Source organism: Bos taurus, chromosome 17 (genome assembly GCF_002263795.3).
Source record: "Bos taurus isolate L1 Dominette 01449 registration number 42190680 breed Hereford chromosome 17, ARS-UCD2.0, whole genome shotgun sequence".
Lineage (NCBI taxonomy): Eukaryota > Metazoa > Chordata > Mammalia > Artiodactyla > Bovidae > Bos > Bos taurus.
Window position 1 is genome coordinate 45,157,756 of NC_037344.1, and position 17,227 is coordinate 45,174,982.

Sequence of the window (17,227 nt, forward strand, 5' to 3'; positions counted from 1 at the left end):
GTGTATCTACTAAATACCACTGAATTGTGCACTTTGAAAGGATGAGCTTTGTGGTGCATGAATTATACCTCAATTACAACTCTGTTTTTAAAAAGATGCAAGCTAAAGTGATCCAACTCCTCAGCAAAATGCACATGCAAATACCACCTCTGATATTAAACACACAGAAAAAGAAAAAAAAAAAGAACAAACTTGACTATAAAAGGGAGACCATAAAGGAGCATAAAAGGGGATAATTAGTTGGATAAAAGAGCAGAGCAGAATGATTGCATGTTTCTTTTACTTTTTAAAACATTTTTGTTATTTTATTTTTGGCTGTGCTGGGTCTTCATTGCTGTGCACTCAGGCTTTAAAAGTGAAAGTTGCTCAGTCCTGTCCAACTCTTTGAGATCCCATGGACAATACAGTCCATGGAATTCTCCAGGCCAGAATACTGGAGTGGGTAGCCTTTCCCTTCTGCAGGGGATCTTCCCAACCCAGGGATCGAACCCAGGTCTCCCACATTGCAGGCAGGTTCTTTACCAACTGAGCCACAAGGAGTGTGAAATTCTCTCTAATTGTGGAGATGGAGATGGGTGGGTGCTGATCTCTTGCTACAGAGCTTGAGCTGCAGGCTTCTATAGTTGCAGTGCTCAGCTTAGTTGCTCCTTGGCATGCGGGATCTTTCCAGACTAGGAAGACTCCCAGACACAGGGATCAAACCTGTGTCCCCTGCATTGGCAGGCAGATTCTTAACCTCTGAACCACCAGGAAAGTTCAATTTTGTGTTTCTGAGCACTGATAGGGAGGTCCTTTCAATCTTCACTCCACTTCCCACTTAGTGAATTTGGGAAGTTAAAAAACTACACCCCTCAGACTCCTCGGAGGTCAGAGTCCCAGCTCCTCCCACTGGCTGCATCTCTGCAGGAGTGGAGGCACCGGGAGGTGGCTTCCTTGCTGCTCCTGGCTGCACTTGCTGCAGGAGTTGACAAATTTGAGTCTCTCCTATAAGGGAGGTCCAGTTGTGAGTGACTTCTTGACCTGAATCCCTGGCCCTGGACTCAGCTCTGGGCCAGGGATCACACATCTCCAGTCATGGGGCCATTGGTGCAAACAAATGGGAAAAGGGGAGCAAAGGGAAAACAGGCAGAAATGGCCAAGCAAGAGACTAAAGACTTACCTGTAGGGGAAGGGATAGTTAGGGACTTTGAGATGATCAAACCTATACCTCCTGCAGTGGAAGCAGAGTCCTAGCCCCTGGAATGCCAGGGAAGTCCCCTCCAAACACATATTATTTTAAAATATCACATACCTATGGATCCTCCAAGATGACTGAAATGATTACCCACTAATTGCCTGGAGTCACACTTGGGAATTGTCTACAATTTGACCCTGAAACCAAGACCATGTAACTTTTCATGGGGAGAACCCCATGATTGCAGCAGTTTTTAGGTTACTTTCTGCCCTGGTGACTTAAAAAGTGACTTACAAAACCCTATCACAGGTAAAATTAACATGCTTAAAGACAACCCCCAATATTTCTCCTTCAACCCCATCCTGTTCTCGATCACCCCACCTGTTAATGGCCCAGCTCATCAATTCATCAAACACAAAGCCTAAGTCAGCATTAAACCCTCCCTCCTGTCCCAGTAGTCAGGGGAACACCTGCAGTGACCCAAAGGCACACCTCACTCGGCCTCTCCCCAACCACAGTGCCTCCCCCACGTCACTGCCAGTCTTCCTGATTCTACTGCCCAACTCCATCTATTCTCCCAAATGGAACAGCCCCTCAAAAAGATCTGTCCCATTGTGCACACAGGTGTGCAACACACACATGTATCACACGCACACACAGGTATCTGTGCACACACATCACCTACACTTATATATGACATACACACACATGTATAGACCACTTGCACAACACATGTGCATACACGTGTCAGGAGCCGCGTTAGGCATTGCTGACAAAATGGAGGCACAGCCCCAACCCCTCTCCTCGTCCCGCAGGCAGGGTCCCAGGATAAAGGAGTTAGGTCTTGTGATTCTGACTTGCTTTTTCCTTTCTTCGGTTGAGTTGGCTGGAAAGAATGTTAAGGTGCTTATTGTTCTTGAGAGGAGCATGAGAAGGCACAAAGCCTTCTGCAGTTGTGCCCAGAGAATAATCCATAAAGTTAACCATTGACGTTTGTTCAAGGATCTTTACAAAGAACGTTCCAGGATGAGCACGTAGGCCGCAGCTTGAGGCCATGGGAAGGATTGTTATCTGAGACCTGTTTGTGAGAGAAATGTTAATGGCAAAGGAAGGTTGCTGAGTTTAGGGTTTAGGAATATTTAAGAATAGTTAGAAGCTAAAAGTTTAAGGAATGTTGTAGTGTTAGCATATTTTACTGTAGCTTGTAGGGATTAGGAATTTTAGAGATATTAATAGCTAGAAGCCTTTTTAGGAGATAGTGAGCTTAGGATACTAGGGGCAAGCAGGATTTAGAAAGATAAGAAATAAACTGAGGAATGTGGTATGCAGCCCATACATAAGCATGAGTTACAATGTAATCACAAGTAAACACAATTTTGAGAAAATTGCTGAAGCAGGAACTCTGTTTGAAGGGCAACAATGAGACAATAAATCTGGGTGAGGGGGAACTGAAAATGTTAAGCCTCTAACCTAATGCTTTTCAAAGTATAAAAGAGAACCTGAAACTTGAAATAAACATGCAGTCCCGCACCTTGAGTCAGAGGCTGCATCATTCTCCACCGATACTGCTCATCTCTTCAGGCTGATTCCCTGGCTGCTGGAGCTGGACTCCAGCACACACGGGTAAACACATACCACACAGCACAGGAATGCTTGCATCCCAGGGGACACATGTACCCACACAGGCCCAACACACACACACACCACTTCTCCATTTGAAAGCTCCTGGGTCTCCACTGGCACAGTAATCCTCAAAATTCTCCAAGCCAGGCTTCAACAGTATGTGAACCGTGAACTTCCAGATGTTCAAGTTGGATTTAGAAAAGGCAGAGGAATCATAGATCAAATTGGCAACATCCGTTGGATCATTGAAAAAGCAAGAGAGTTCCGGAAAAACATCTACTTCTTCATGCCAAAGCCTTTGACTGTGTGGATCACAACAAACTGTGGAAAATTCTTAAAGAGATGGGAATACCAGACCACCTGACCTGCCGCCTGAGAAATCTGTATGCAGGTCAAGAAGCAACAGTTAGAACTGGACATGGAACAACAGACTGGTTCCAGATCAGGAAAGAAGTATGTCAAGGCTGTATATTGTCACCCTGCTTATTTAACTTACATGCAGAGTACGTCATGAGAAATGCCAGTGTGGATGAAGCACAAGCTGGAATCAAGATTGCTGGGAGAAATATCAATAACCTCATATATGCAGATGACACCACCCTTATGTCAGAAAACAAAGAACTAAAGAGCCTCTCGATGAAAGTGCAAGAGAAGAGTGAAAAAGTTGGCTTAAAACTCAACATTCAGAAAACTAAGATCATGGCGTCTAGTCCCATCACTTCATGGCAAATAGATTGGGAAACAATGCAAACAGTAACAGACTTTACTGTCTGTTACTTTACAGGCTCTCATGTCACTGCAGATAGTGACTACAGCCATGAAATTAAAAGATGCTTGCTCCTTGGTAGAAAAGTTATGACCAACCTAGACAGCATATTAAAAAGCAGAGACATTACTTTGCCAACAAAGGTCCATCTAGTCAAAACTGTGGTTTTTCCAGTGGTCATGTATGGATGTGAGAGTTGGACTGTAAAGAAAGCTGAGCACCGAAGAACTGATGCTTTTGAACTGTAGTGTTGGAGAAGACTCTTGAGAGTCCCTTGGACTGCAAGGAGATCCAACCAGTCCATTCTGAAGGGGATCAGCCCTGGGATTTCTTTGGATGGACTGAGGCTGAAGTTGAAACTCCCAATACTTTGGCCACCTGATGAGAACTGACTCATTGGAAAAGACCTTAATTCTGGGAAAGACTGAAGGCAGGAGGAGAAGAGGATGACAGAGGATGAGATGGTTGGATGGCATCACCAACTCAATGGACATGAGTTTGCATAAGCTCCAGGAGTTGGTATTGGACAGGGAAGCCTGGTGTGCTGCAGTCCATGGGGTCACAGAGAGTCAGACACAACTGAGCGACTGAACTGAAATGAACTTCTGCTGCTACTCAGCGACTGCCACCTCCTGACCCGCTCTTCCTCGCTGACAGAACATCACTGTTCTTCTGCAGGGCACCACTTAAAAAGCATTCCCTGCCTCCCTTGCAGCTACAGAAGACCACATGACACACTTCTAGCCAATGAGGGGATGCAGTTGCTGGCAGGAAAGCTTGCTAAGGGAGAGGTTCAACAATGTGCCCCTTCCTTCTGCCCTCGGTCTTCCCACCCGGGTCTCATGCTCCTTCCCTGAGTGTGGAACATGCCAGGGATGGATGGATCCAGAGGAAAGCTATGTGCTGCAGGGGGCCAGGTGGACACACAGAAGGAACCCATGTTCTCTGGCGCTGGGGACTGCTGTGCATGGCCCAACAGTCATCCTGTTCTCTTCTTGTCTGTGCAGCTCTCTTGGCCACCAAGCCCCATCCTGCCAAGAGCGTCCCATCCACTCCAGCCTCCACCCACTAGCCGGCCCCTGATGTGCACTGACCAACCCACGTTTCTCACAGCTCAGGGTGGAGGCAGAGCCAGGCCTGTTGCTAACACAGCACATAACTGTCTCTCTCCATGAAAGACCCACAGAAAAGACTGAGGAAAAAAGTCAAAGAAGTATCTTAAGTGGGAATTCCCTGGTGTTCTGTGCTTAGGCCTCTGCAGGGGCCCAGGTTCAATCCCTGGTTGCGGAACTAAGAATCCCACACGCCCAGCGCCACAGCTCAAAAATGAATAGAAGTGACTAAGCCAAGTTTGTACGTATTTAATAAGAAAATCGCTTCTTTAAAAAAATAAGTCTTTACATGCTCAGGTGTGTGTAGTCAACGTGTTGAGCTGAAAAAAGATTTGCAGCAGGTTCTCCCTGTGAGAAAACTCAGAAACACACAGGTCTCAAGACCCTGAGGTGAAGAGGGCATGTGGAGGCTCTCCCATCTGGCGAAGGCACACAGCCAACAGCAGGCTGGCAGGTCCCGGCATGTGTCGTGGGCCACTTCCAAGACGCTCCCAGGGCCTCAGTCACTGTCCCCGACCCCGTCACTGCCTTCCAGGGAGCTGGGGGCCTGCAGAGCAACAGCACACAGGAGACAGCCGTGAAGAACCATGTCGTCCAGGAGCAGGCACTTCCTCCCGGGGTGGAGGTTGGGCTGCCCTGACCTGCCTGAGGCAGGGCTCACCCTGACTCTGTGTCTCTTAACTAGTTCAAGAACCTGTCTTAAGACTGGGAAAGCCAGGGGCTGGGAACAAGAAGGGAGGTCTTCACTGGGCTCCTTCAAACGCCCAGAGGCCACCACTGCAGAACCCTGGGAACATAAAACTGGGCCACTGTAAAGCTGGACAAGTACAAGCCCCTCAGCAGTATGTACAGATGGCAAATGGCCGGAGGCCTCTATTCACAGAATCAAGCAGAGGGCAAGCCTGGCCCCAGGTCATATCCGTACATGTGCTCGACTTGGCCTCGTGGTGCTTGGGAAAACTGATAATCAACCATCAAAGGGTAGAAGCGCAACCCAAAGTATATAAATAAAAGGTAGAATATTTCACATAAAATCCTAGAATGCCAGTTTCTCTGGAAAAAAAACATAAGCTCTCACACACTTGACACAAAGAGCTGACTCATTGGAAAAGACTCTGATGCTGGGAGGGATTGGGGGCAGGAGGAGAAGGGGACGACAGAGGATGAGATGGCTGGACGGCATCACCAACTCGATGGACAGGAGTTTGAGTGAACTCCAGGAGTTGGTGATGGACAGGAAAGCCTGGCGTGCTGCGATTCATGGGGTCACAAAGAGTCGGACATGACTGAGTGACTGAACTGAACTGACACCACTTGGCTCCACCTCCACTGGCTGAACTGACCGCACCTGCCCCTTTGGGGGGAGCAAGAGCTCTCCTGTTGGCCACAGTCTCCACCAAGCCCTACTGCCTCCTGACAATGGATGCTACTTACCATCCGACCTGCACACCTGCTTTCTTTACACCTGGCCCACCTTGCTTACTTCCCTTCCCTGGATGCACCTGAGTTTACAAGCCCAGCTGTGGAGGAAGGACAGTGTCTTTCTGGATATCTAGAACATGGGAAGAAATCTCCCAGAGCTCCAGGTGGGAATCTCACCCTCTGACTGCCTGCTGGACCACCACAAGAGAACATGGGCTTTGGGGACCTCCCTCATTGCAGGGTAAAGAATTGAGAACTAAAGTTAAAATGTTAACTCTTAGCTCCAGCACCTTGAATCATGGATATTCTCCTTCTAGTTACATAACAGATGAGTCACACTTTGAGCCAGGGCCCTGGGAGGTACTTGACAGCAAGCCTGGCTCCCTTGCTCGCTGAGCAGAGCAGCCTGATTGGGAGATGGGCCAAAATGCAGGGTCTGCATCAGCCTGCATTCCCCCACAGATGGAAGGCAGCACCGTGGGCCTGGATAGGAACACCGCCCTAGGTGAGGAGAACGCCTCCAGGCTGCTCAGTGTCCTGGATCCGAGTGATCCCACATTCTGGAGTCAGACACATGCATACTGACCAAGTGCATGAGCCAGAGAAGGACATCCTAGTGACACCTCCATCTCACACTTGGGAAGATGGGCCACTGAGTGTGCCCCTCAGCCGGGGTCACCAAGCGCACAGCAGGTGAGCCAGCCACCAGAACCTCTGCCCTGGCCTTGGCTCCTGCCGCTGCTGTTACCCTGGAGGAGTGATGCAGCTCTTGGCACCTACGCTTGCTCATCTATAGAATGGGCACACTCAATGACAGGTGTGGACAAGCGCCTGGCTGAGCTCCTGGGAAGGCCGGCACCAGCCCCCACGGTCCCCATGGTCCCCAGCCCCCAGCCCCACCTTGGTGCCTAGGCCAGCGGCAGCGTGGGCAGTGGCGCTGAAGTCGTGCATAGGCAGGGTGCTCAGCCACTGGGCCATGGACCTCTCCTGGCGCTCAGTGCTAATGATCGTGGGGTAGATGTGCTGCTCCTTGAAGGCTGTGACCTCTGCCTCCTCCCGTGCCCAGTCCAGCGGCTCGTGTAGCCCATCATGGCCGAAGCGCTGGTTGTACTTCTCGAAGTGCACTCGCTCCAGGACCAGCCCCAGCCCTGGAGCCTTGGGCACGTCCACCTTGGCCTCCCCCCAGCAGCGCTCCAGCACACTCTCAGGCGCGTAGCCCTTGACGATGGCCACCACCAGCCCCACCATCTTCCTGATCTGGTGCGTCATGAAGCTCTGGCCCTTGACCTTGATCACAGCGAACTCCATGCCCTCACGCACAAAGGGCTCCTCACAGAACATGTCAAGGATGTAGCGTCGGGCGCTGGGCTCATGGGGCCCCTTCTGGGAGGTGAAGTTGTGGAAGTTGTGGGTGCCTTTGTAGCAGGCCAGGAGCCGGTTCACACGCCCCAGCGTCTCCGCGCTCAGTCGGTACGTCTCGTCCTGCGAGTCGTGGTCCTTGTGGGCGAAGGCAAACGTGGGCAGCATGTAGACGTAGGTCCTGGCGTCGCACTTGTTCTTGGAGTTGAAGCCGCCCGTGACCCTCTTCAGTCCTGGGGGCAGAGGAAGCGACGAGAACAGACTGATGACACCATGACCAGCTCTGAGCGCTGGCACCTCGCCTCCCAAACCCAGATGAGCCCGAGGGGCACCTGGCTCCACGTGCTAAACCCTCAGTCCACCAGACACTCCGTCTCAGAACCAAACCAACCAGTACAGCCAACTCTCAGGCATCTGTCAGAACCCAGAGTCGGCCAAAGTGCTGGGCATCCTGCTCTCGCCTCTAGGATCCCAGGGGGACCTGGCACAGTTGCCATGGAGACCAAAGCGCCAGCCGGTGACCCTGACTTGGAACCCGTGGGTCAGAAGCCATTCTGCAGGTGAGGCCGGGGGCAGCAGTGTGATCAACAGCAAAAGCAGCTTAAAAAGCCCAGCAATAGGAAAGCCATCAGTGGCTCCTGAACATCTGCAGGATGAAATGAGAGGCAGGCCCGCAGGGCAGGTGGCACGTCACCCGGACCGGGGGCCTCATGGCTGAGGGCTCACTGTACTGGCAGGAGCTCCAAAAATATTTAACCGTTAAGTGGAAAAAAAAAAAAGTAAAATGGGGCTTCCCTGGTGGTACAGTGGATAAAAATCCGTCTGCCAGTGCAGGGGACATGGGTTCGATCCCTGGTCTGGAAAGATCCCACATGTTTCGGGACAACTAAGCTTGTGCACCACAACTACTGAGTCTGCGAACCTAGAGCCTATGCCCTCAACGAAAGAATCCACCGCAATGAGAAGCCCGTGCACTGCAATTAAGAGCATAGTCCCCACCTGCTGCAACTAGCGAGAGCCCTCGCAGCAATGAAGACCCAGAGCGACAACACAACAAAAAAAGAAAATATAAAGAAAGAAAAGCAAAATGGAGAACCACAGGAAGGGGAATTCTTTTTGTGATAGGAATACACATATAGAGATTATGTCTATATTTGTACAGAAAATTTCTACAAGCATGGCGAGAACTGTTGGTGGGGATGGCTTCTGGGAGCTGAGGACCAGAAGTCCCCCGTGGCCTGGATGCTCCCTGCTGCATGGCTGTCCTCACGCTGAAGGCACAACCAAGTTGCAAGGAGTCAGCCTCACAAGGAGCCTGGCTTAAAGGCCAACTTTGGCTTCATATTTCAAGGGGTGATTCGATGCCTCCCCACCCCGACAGCCCTCCACAGCAGCCAGCGCCTCCAGGCTGCCCCTGCCTCTCCGCTCACTACTGCCAGTTCAAGGCTGCACCTTCCCTGTGCTCGCCACCATCTGTTTCTGCTGTTATGTTTGACTTGGGGTAATCTTATTTTTGTTTTTTGTCTTGCTTTAAGAATTCATCTTGGTCGACACTGAGCATCACAAATATGCTTTAGCACGTAATTTCCGTTGTGTGGAACATAATCTCCAAGAGGCTGGGGGAGGCTGGCAGTCGACCAGACAGCTGGGCTGTTAATGGTTGTGTTGTGTCACGTTATAGAAGCAGTATAAACAGCTGCGATTGTGCATAGGGTTTGGTATTGTTTTAGCAAAACTGGGGAACAACCCATGACGAATATTAGAATATTCCCTGGGGAAATGACTGTTAAGAAGCGTCAAATGGGACTTAGGAGGAGGTTTTCAAGAGGGATTACCCTACCAGGGAGAGAAAGACCACAGTGTAATAAAAACAAAACTATATTATACTAAAAGTAAATTCAGGCTTCCCTGGAAACTCAATGGTAAAGAATCCGCCTGCCAATGCAGGAGATGCAGGTTTGATCCCTGGATCAGGAAGATCCCCTGGAGAAGGAAATGGTAACCCACTCCAGTATTCTTACCCAGGAAATACCATGGACAGATCAGCCTGGTGGGCTACAGTCCACGACTTCTGTGGCCCTCTGGCCCTCTGCAGAAAAAAGTTTGCCAACTCTTGCTTTAAATTTAAACCCCAAAGCAATCACTTAAAAAAAAAAAAAACTATAGCAAGTCATAGCATTAACTAACCAAACTGCTCCTTTCTCCGGGGGATATTCCTAATCCAGGTATCAAACTCAGGTCTCCCACATTGCAGGCAGATTCTTAAGCTGAGCCACCAGGGAAGCCCAAAGTGATAATTAAAAGCAATTATAAGAAACATCAATTAATCCAAAAGGAGGGAGAAACAGAGGAGGGGAACAAAGTAACAGATGGGACAGAGAGAAACAGGAAGCAAGAAGATCTTCACCCAGCCATCCCAGCACACATTATGATAATTATTAACACCAATGGCACATATACGCCACCTAAAAGGCAGAGTCAGACTTGATTAAAAAAAAAGAAAAGGACCTAGAAATCCCATTATCAGGCCTATTACAAAAGGGAATAATTGCCCCTGTTTTAATTTGATCAAATCCAGATTTTCATACCCAAGCATTTGGTTAAAACAAGGCACATGTAGTGCCAAAGTGCTGCACCGATGGCCTGAGTCTGTCTGTCTGGCTGTGTCCCTTCCTGAAGGAGACGCGAGTCCTGAATCCTTTTCTATAACTGACGTACAGCCACTGCAACCAACCGCTAAGGACCTGCTCTATTGTCTTATCTCCACAATAGAGAAACTCAGCGAGAGAAGGAATTGCATGTCCCTTCTCTCTTGGGACCGGCCACCACCTGGTGCACAGCCCCAGGGACACATGGCTTACCCAGAATCCGAATGTGAGACGGAAGGTGGCTGTTGATCTTTTCTAAAATGTCATCAATCAGCCACACCTTCAGGGACACGACCTGGCCGGCCGCAGACACGCCCTGCAAAGGAAGCAGACGTGGGAGGGCCAGCTGGGCCTTGCACTTGGAGCACGACGCTCGGCACGCTGGTCTCTTCAGCAGAAGGACCACGCACACGCTGCGTCTTTCCACGGAGGAATTCTGCTTCTAGAAATGCATCTGAAGGGAATAATCAGAGACGAGAACAGTGCTCTGTATACCAAGGGAGCGAATGCTGTGCCACTCATAAAACATTACAAGTGAACTTTGAAGCTCAACAAAACATAAAGCTAGGGAACAAATCTATGACATCCTGCAGATAGGAGATAAAGTCCCACCTTGGATGTGATTCTCCAGGACTTAGGAAAAAAAGAAAATGCAAGTTAGATGACAGAACTCCAGGGCAGAGCAAGGAAGAGGTCACTATCTGAGTTGCAACAGCAGGAATCCTTTGGGGATGGGGCGCTGGTTACACAACTGATCGAGCTCTGTGCTCAGGATGAATGCAGTAACCATTTGTATATTATACCTCTGTGGCCACATGGTCCTGCTTGTATCATGAGCCTGAGATGGTTGGCCCTAAGGCAGATGTCGTGGCCACTGAGCCACCCGCAGGAGCAGCCAAAGAGAAAGCACAGGCAGAGAGGACACCAAGGCCTGCGGCCCCAAGCACCTAGGTCCAGCCACACCTGGGCCGGAAATGCCCCGGCTTCTTGGTCGCACGAGGCAAAAAATTTCTTTCCACTTAGACTCGCTTGATCTGTGCATCTGTCATTTGTGACCAAGAGAACCTTGAGAGATAGAGACACTAAGAGGGAAAGTGGGACAAGGACAAACAGAAAGCACAAACAGGCGGCTTCGGTGCTGCTCGCACCTGCCGGGGACTTGGGGACAGCACCTACCTTGTCCGTCCGAGCGCAGCGCTGGAAAGACATCTTCCGCATGTCCTCCCCATGATTCTCAGGAATACAGCCCGAGCGGACCAGGGCCGACACCAGGTCATCTTCGATGGTCTTGAATTTCGAGGACCCAACATTCCTCTGAGGAAAAGAGAAGAAAAATTGTTTTTTACTCAGTCACGACCCACAAAAAGGGGCCCTGGGCTGGGGCCGGTCCAGGGAGGGACGTGTGTGGTTTGCCCGCACCTGGCAAGTGGGGACCACACCTGTGGACATGGAGAGACCCTGCAGCTCGTCCCCCGACCTATGAGAAGTAGGAAAGCCACCTGTGGGTCCCCACAGTCCTAGAAATTTCCAACCCTGGGCAGCCAACATTGGCCTCACCTGAGACAACATTTCCCCCTACCTAGTCAGATATTAAAAGACGCTTGCTCCTTGGAAAAAAAGCTATGATAAATCTAGACAGCGTATTAAAAAGCAGAGGTATCACTTTGCCAACAAAGGTCCAAAAGCTATGGCTTTTCCAGTAGTCAGGTACGGATATGAGAGCTGGACCATAAGAAGGCTAAGCTCCAAAGAACTGATGCTTTTGAACTGTGATGCTGGAGAAGACTGTTTTTTCAACTTTATAATTTCCTATGGGTTTAGTTTGTGAATAAAAAAGAAAAATGAACAAAGCGTTCACAGTAATTATCAAGGCAAAGTCAACTCTAACACGGTTTCTCTGTAACGTCGTGAGCGTGTCAGCAACACCACCAGGCCAGCACGCAGTTGATGACATCACCCCTGCAGCTGCTACTGTCGCCAGAAGTCCTCAAGTTGCAGGGTCAGTGCCTGGGGCCCCAGCTCCTCACCAGCTGCAGCTCTCTCTTCTGGAGCTGAGCAGGGGGGGCAAGTGGTAGGACCCCAGGAGACCCCAGTCTGCACTCCACACACCCGCTGGGCTCGTGGGTCCAGGGCTGCCCCCTGGGGTCAAGGGCGTGCGCAATACTGCTGTGGTGGGGAGGGGGCAACCCCACCAGGGCTGGGTGGAGAAGACTCTTGAGAGTCCCTTGGACAGCAAGAAGATCAAACCAGTCAACCTAAAGGAAATCAGTCCTGAATATTCTTTGGAAACTGAAGCTCCAACACTTTGGCTACCTGATGCAAAGAGCCAGCTCACTGGAAAAGACCCTGATGCTGGGAAAGATTGAGGGCAGGAGGAGAAGGGGACGACAGAGGATGAGATGGTTGGATAGCATCCCCCCAACTCAGTGGATGTGAGCAAATTCCAGGAGATAGTGAAGGACAGGGGAGCCTGGTGTGCTGCAGTCCATGGGTCACAAAGAGTCAGACACGACTGAATAACAAGTCAGAGACCAGCACCCTCCTGCTGAAGACCCATCTGTCTGCAGCACCTGGCCAAAGAGGGACTCCTCTCCCTCATCACCCTGGGAATCCCCTCCCCCAGCACCCCAGGGTCCCCCCGCCCCTCAGGTCCTGAGCATGCCCTCCTGCATCACTACAGGGAGGCAGGCCCCTCGCTAAAGAAGGAAGCCACCCCAGGGTACTACCAGCATCTAGTGGGTGCGGATGGGAATGCGAGTGGGTGAGGGATGCGGTGTAACCCCAGCCCAGTCCTGCAGGATCCCGTGACATTGATGAGATCACCAACCTGACATTCTCCAAGAAAACCTTTGACAAGGAAGGGACACAGTCCTACACGCACTTCACCAAGGCTCATCACAGTGGGAAGATTCTTCCCAAAGTTCACCTTACAGTCTCCACGGCACCATAAGCCAGTCACTCAGCAAGAAGCTGTAAATGCTCCTCCAGCGATGGGCATGGGTATTAGGAAACAGGGGTAACAACCCTTCCACACATCCCGACGTGCCCTATCACCATGTGAGCTACCGTCACTCCCCACCCTTCATTCATTCCCCTGATGACGAAACTGAGGCCAACAGGGTATGATGAGACATGGGCAAAATTCTCAAGTCGGTGATAAGGCAACAACACATGTGATCAAAGTCACCCTCAAAAAAGCATTTAAATAACCACAAAGAGCAGCGGAGGTGGTCAGCCTGTTCCACTAAGTGGGACTGAAGCACTGTTTTCACCCACTGTCACAATCTACCAGTGGTCATCAAACTGGGTTCATGGGTGCCACCTTATAAAGAAAATAATGAAATAGGAAATGAAGTAGCTCATTACTACTGTTATTCACAGTGAAGGCTACCACAGCGCTTGGTAAGGTTGGGCATCGTTTTCTTAAACTTCTGCTTCAGTTAGATACTTTACACAGCAGTGAATTACTCCCTGGGAGCCAAGCTTAAAGAAGTTTACAGAACAAGAAACCAAAGTGTAAGAGCCACAGAGCTGACCACAAGGAACAAGAAGAAAACCCACGTGCATCTGTCAGGACACCCAGACCCTTCTGCCTTCCAGGAAAGGACTGCCTGGTGGGGCCAGGCAGGGAATTCTCATGTGCCCATGCACCTGCAAACTGTCACCTTCACGACTCTGACAAAGAGAAACAGCAGCCTCTTCTGAGCATCCCTGGCACTGTCCCAATCCTAGCGAGCAGCATCATTCAGCCTAATAATGACTCTTCATGCCAGGACTGTGATCTTAAAGAAGAGGAAGCGAGAGAGCTCCAGTCACTTGCCTGAGGCCACAGTGCTTGGTCATCAGCAGGCCTAGGACCTTAATCACCTTAGGAGGCTCGTGAACACCCCCTACAAGCATCCAAGCAATGTACAGATGACACAGGTCTCAAGCTGCTTCCATTTGAATCTTACTTGATGGGAACCACCCAATAGAACAGGTGAAGAATGAGACCTCCCTTTCTGCCATCTCCTGAGATGGCTCACAGGGCAACTGTCACTCTTGAGGTCCCCGCCCCAAGCACATGGTGGCCTTGAGAGGTCAGAGCTGTCCAGGCCCCTCGGGGCACCCGCACCTGCATGCCGTGGTAGCCCTTCCCAGAATAAGCCATGAGCAGCACGATCTTCCGCTTGGGCAGCTTCCTCTGCTGCTCCCCATCCTCACTGCTCTTGAGCTTCTTGGCCTGCTGCTCTGTTTCCTCCCAGATCCTGGTGGGGCCCTGCCAGCCACTCCGGGCCTTCTTGTCCTGCTCCTGTTTGGCTCCCACGGGGATGGGGGCCTCCCCGTTCCCAGCCATTGGGTGCAAACTGAAAAGACACGGTGCGGGGTAGGGTGCGGGGCGGTGAGCAACAAAGAAGGAAACAGTGAAAGAGTGCCGGTGGCAGCATGGGCCGGTAAACACCCTGGACTGACCACCGCGGCGTCCAAACCCCAGCTGGGCGCTAACTGGAGATCTTGCCCAACCACTAACTTGGCCTCGTTTCACTGTCCGAAAAACGGAGCAGTGACAGCACTTAACGCGACCAGGGCTTGGTGCTCGCCGGGCATGCAGTCGGGTTCAGTGGGGGTCAGCGTGCTACCCCAGGGTCACAGACAAGTGCACCGTCATTACCAGAGGAGGCGCGGTCCCAGGTGCGGGGTCCACGGTCCGCAGGCTCTCCTCAGGGCCCAGGCCGCCGCCCGCAGGCCGGGGAGCCCCATGCAGTGCCGGGAGTGGCGGGGGTGAGGGGGCACGCGCCCGACCCCTGACCTCACCCGGGACGCACCCTCCCAGGCCCTTTAGATCCCTGACCTCCCCGGGGCCCCTACACACCAGCCCGCCCCTCCCGAACTCCCCGCGCCCCCGCCACAACCCGCCACGCTCCAGCCCCGCCCCTTCTGAACTCTAACCTTCCTGGGACCCTCTCCCGCTCCAGCCCCGCCCGCGGATAACCTCAGACGTCCCTGACCCCCAGGCTGACCTCTGACCTCCCTAGTCCCTCCTGCTACCCCTTCGTCCTCTCGCCCCACCCAGCTGGCTCTCCCTCGGGAGTCGGGGAGACCCCGGCCATCCACGCCGGGACCAGCGGGGCGCGCCCTGACCCGGCCCCACTCACGGAGCCGCGGACTGAGCGCGAACCTGACCACGTGGGCGAAGGCGGAAGTAGAGAGCACTGCCGGACGGCGGCCGGACGTGGACAAAAGTCCTTCTGGGCGAGGCGGGCCGAGGTGGCTTGGGGCGGACCTTGGTGTCGGGGGCGGGACTGGGCGGTATTGGGCGGTATTGGGCGTGGTTTAGGGGCGGGACCTGGTGCCGGGAGCCGGGTTCCCGGCCGCCGCCGCAGCCGCCGCAGACTCCCGGCCGGTTCGCGGCACTGTGAATGCACCATTTTAGAGAGAACGAATCATCCTCGCAGCAAACGCTCCCAGGCCCTGCTCCGTGTTACATGTGTCAGTTCATTCAGTCCTTTCACCCACCCTAGGGAGCAAGCACCATAGGATCTCCTCGTTACTGAAGAGGAACCCGAGGGACAAAGAGGCTGAGCCCCTTGCCTGAAGTTTCACAGCAGCAAGCCCTGGCATGTGGAATGAGAGCCTGTCTTTCAACAGCGTGCAGACCAGCGCCTTCCCACAAACCTGTCCTAAAAATGCACTTGCCATGTGCCACGTGCTGTTCTAGTGGCTCGGATGCATGTTAGCTTATTCAAACCTCATGAAACATTGAGCAAAGTTTTCTTGTCCCCGTTTTACACCCAGAGGCCCCGAAATGCCAGGGAGAGAGTGAGTCATGCTGAGGCTCCAGGGAGTGATGACCTCCCGGGAACTGGTGGAAGACAGTTGGGAAACTCATCCATGCGTGGGGTTTGGAAGACTATGGGTGGGTGGAATGAGCAACAGAACCCACAGAAGGTGGAAGGAAGTGCTGCTGAAGGCAGGGTACTCATATCTCCCTGAGTGGGTCATTTGGTCAGCAGCTATGTACTGAGCACCTGCTAGGTTCCCGGTGCCTCCAGAGGCTGGAATAGATGAGGAGCAGAACCCCTGTCCACAGAAAGCTTCCATTCCTGGGGGGACAGGTCATAACAAACCAACAGTCAGAGAGTGTGATCAAGTAGTAAATGCTGAGTGAAGAATGACTCAGAAGTACTGACTCATGCTACAGTCAGGGGTACCCGAGAATATGGTCAGCGGGAGAAGCCACTCCGGGCCTTCTTATCCTGCTCCTGCTTGGTCCCCATGGACATGGGGGCCTCCACATGCAAAAGGCCACATCATGCGTGGCTCCACGTGCGGTTGATCCTTTAACAATGCAGGGTTGAGTGTGCAGCTCCACTTATATAGGGTTTGTGTCACTAAATCCCAACTGCAGTACAACTCAGTCTGCCAGTGGTTGAATCCACGGATGTGTAACCATGGATACAGAGAGCCAACTGTCCAGTTATATGTGGATTTTCAAACTGCTTGAGGGGTCTGTGACCCTAACCACCACGTTGTTCATGGGTCAACTCTACATGAAATGTCCAGAACAAACAAATCCACAAAGAAAGAAAGAAAGAAAGTAGATCTGTGACTGCTGCCAAGGATTCTTTTGTGCATCAAACTCTACTCAGCCTCCTCCTCTGCACACAAGTCAGACCTGGTTGGACAAGAGCTCAGGCAGATGGGAGGGGACAGCTGACCTGTGTTAAACAACCCCCCACCCCACAGCTCCAGGACAGCCCATCCCTCTGGGGGAAGGGAAGGAAGAGCGGCACCAGGGCTCCAGGCATGAGTAAAGGTCAAGGTTATGTGTGGTCTTAGGAACTCAAGTGGCTAAGCGGCCTTGAGAAGCAGCAGGGCGCTTTCACACAGAGCCCCCCTCACCCCTTACCATAGACAGAGACCCATTATCAGGGGCTGGTTCTTTCCCGCTCTCAGCCTCTGCAGCTCCAGAGGTGTGGGCCCCGCTCTGGCACTTGCAGATGGACACGAGGGCCCGGGCTGAGCTGCTCCTGTGAGTGCATGACCTGGGCAACTGTGATGGCTGAAATGGCAGAGGAACTAGAGCTGCTGAGGAGAGCTGTTGAAATTCAATGATGGGGACTTTGGGTTGTGTCCTGGAGAT

The 17,227-nt window shown here is 51.9% G+C and overlaps 1 protein-coding gene across 3 annotated transcripts; it reads right to left on the bottom strand.

Moving 5' to 3' along the window:
• Nucleotides 1-4,909: 4,909 nt before the first annotated feature.
• Nucleotides 4,910-15,315, bottom strand: PUS1 (pseudouridine synthase 1). 3 transcript variants are annotated; one of them, XM_005217712.5, is made up of 6 exons: nucleotides 15,240-15,315; nucleotides 14,219-14,450; nucleotides 11,281-11,418; nucleotides 10,318-10,420; nucleotides 6,998-7,689; nucleotides 4,910-5,222 (listed from the first exon to the last, which is right to left on the bottom strand). In XM_005217712.5, the coding sequence occupies exons 2-6, from the start codon at nucleotides 14,438-14,440 to the stop codon at nucleotides 5,175-5,177; spliced, it is 1,203 nt and encodes a 400-aa protein (XP_005217769.1). In that variant the 5' UTR covers nucleotides 14,441-14,450; nucleotides 15,240-15,315; the 3' UTR covers nucleotides 4,910-5,174. The 3 variants fall into 3 exon arrangements, with proteins under 3 accessions (XP_005217769.1, XP_010812169.1, XP_002694500.1); XM_010813867.4 differs by having other exon boundaries at nucleotides 15,105-15,264; XM_002694454.6 differs by having other exon boundaries at nucleotides 14,756-15,264.
• Nucleotides 15,316-17,227: the final 1,912 nt, after the last annotated feature.

What these genes read in the sequence shown, in the direction of transcription:
- PUS1 (XM_002694454.6), bottom strand. Translation starts at nt 14,844, where the DNA reads ATGGGGCTCCCCGGCCTGCGGGCGGCGGCCTGGGCCCTGAGGAGAGCC. An exon ending in CTGGGACCGCGCCTCCTCTG is followed by an intron (nt 14,451 to 14,755) that starts GTAATGACGGTG and finishes GTGTCTTTTCAG; the next exon opens with TTTGCACCCAATGGCTGGGA. An exon ending in GTCTCACATTCGGATTCTGG is followed by an intron (nt 7,690 to 10,317) that starts GTAAGCCATGTG and finishes CTCTGCCCCCAG; the next exon opens with GACTGAAGAGGGTCACGGGC.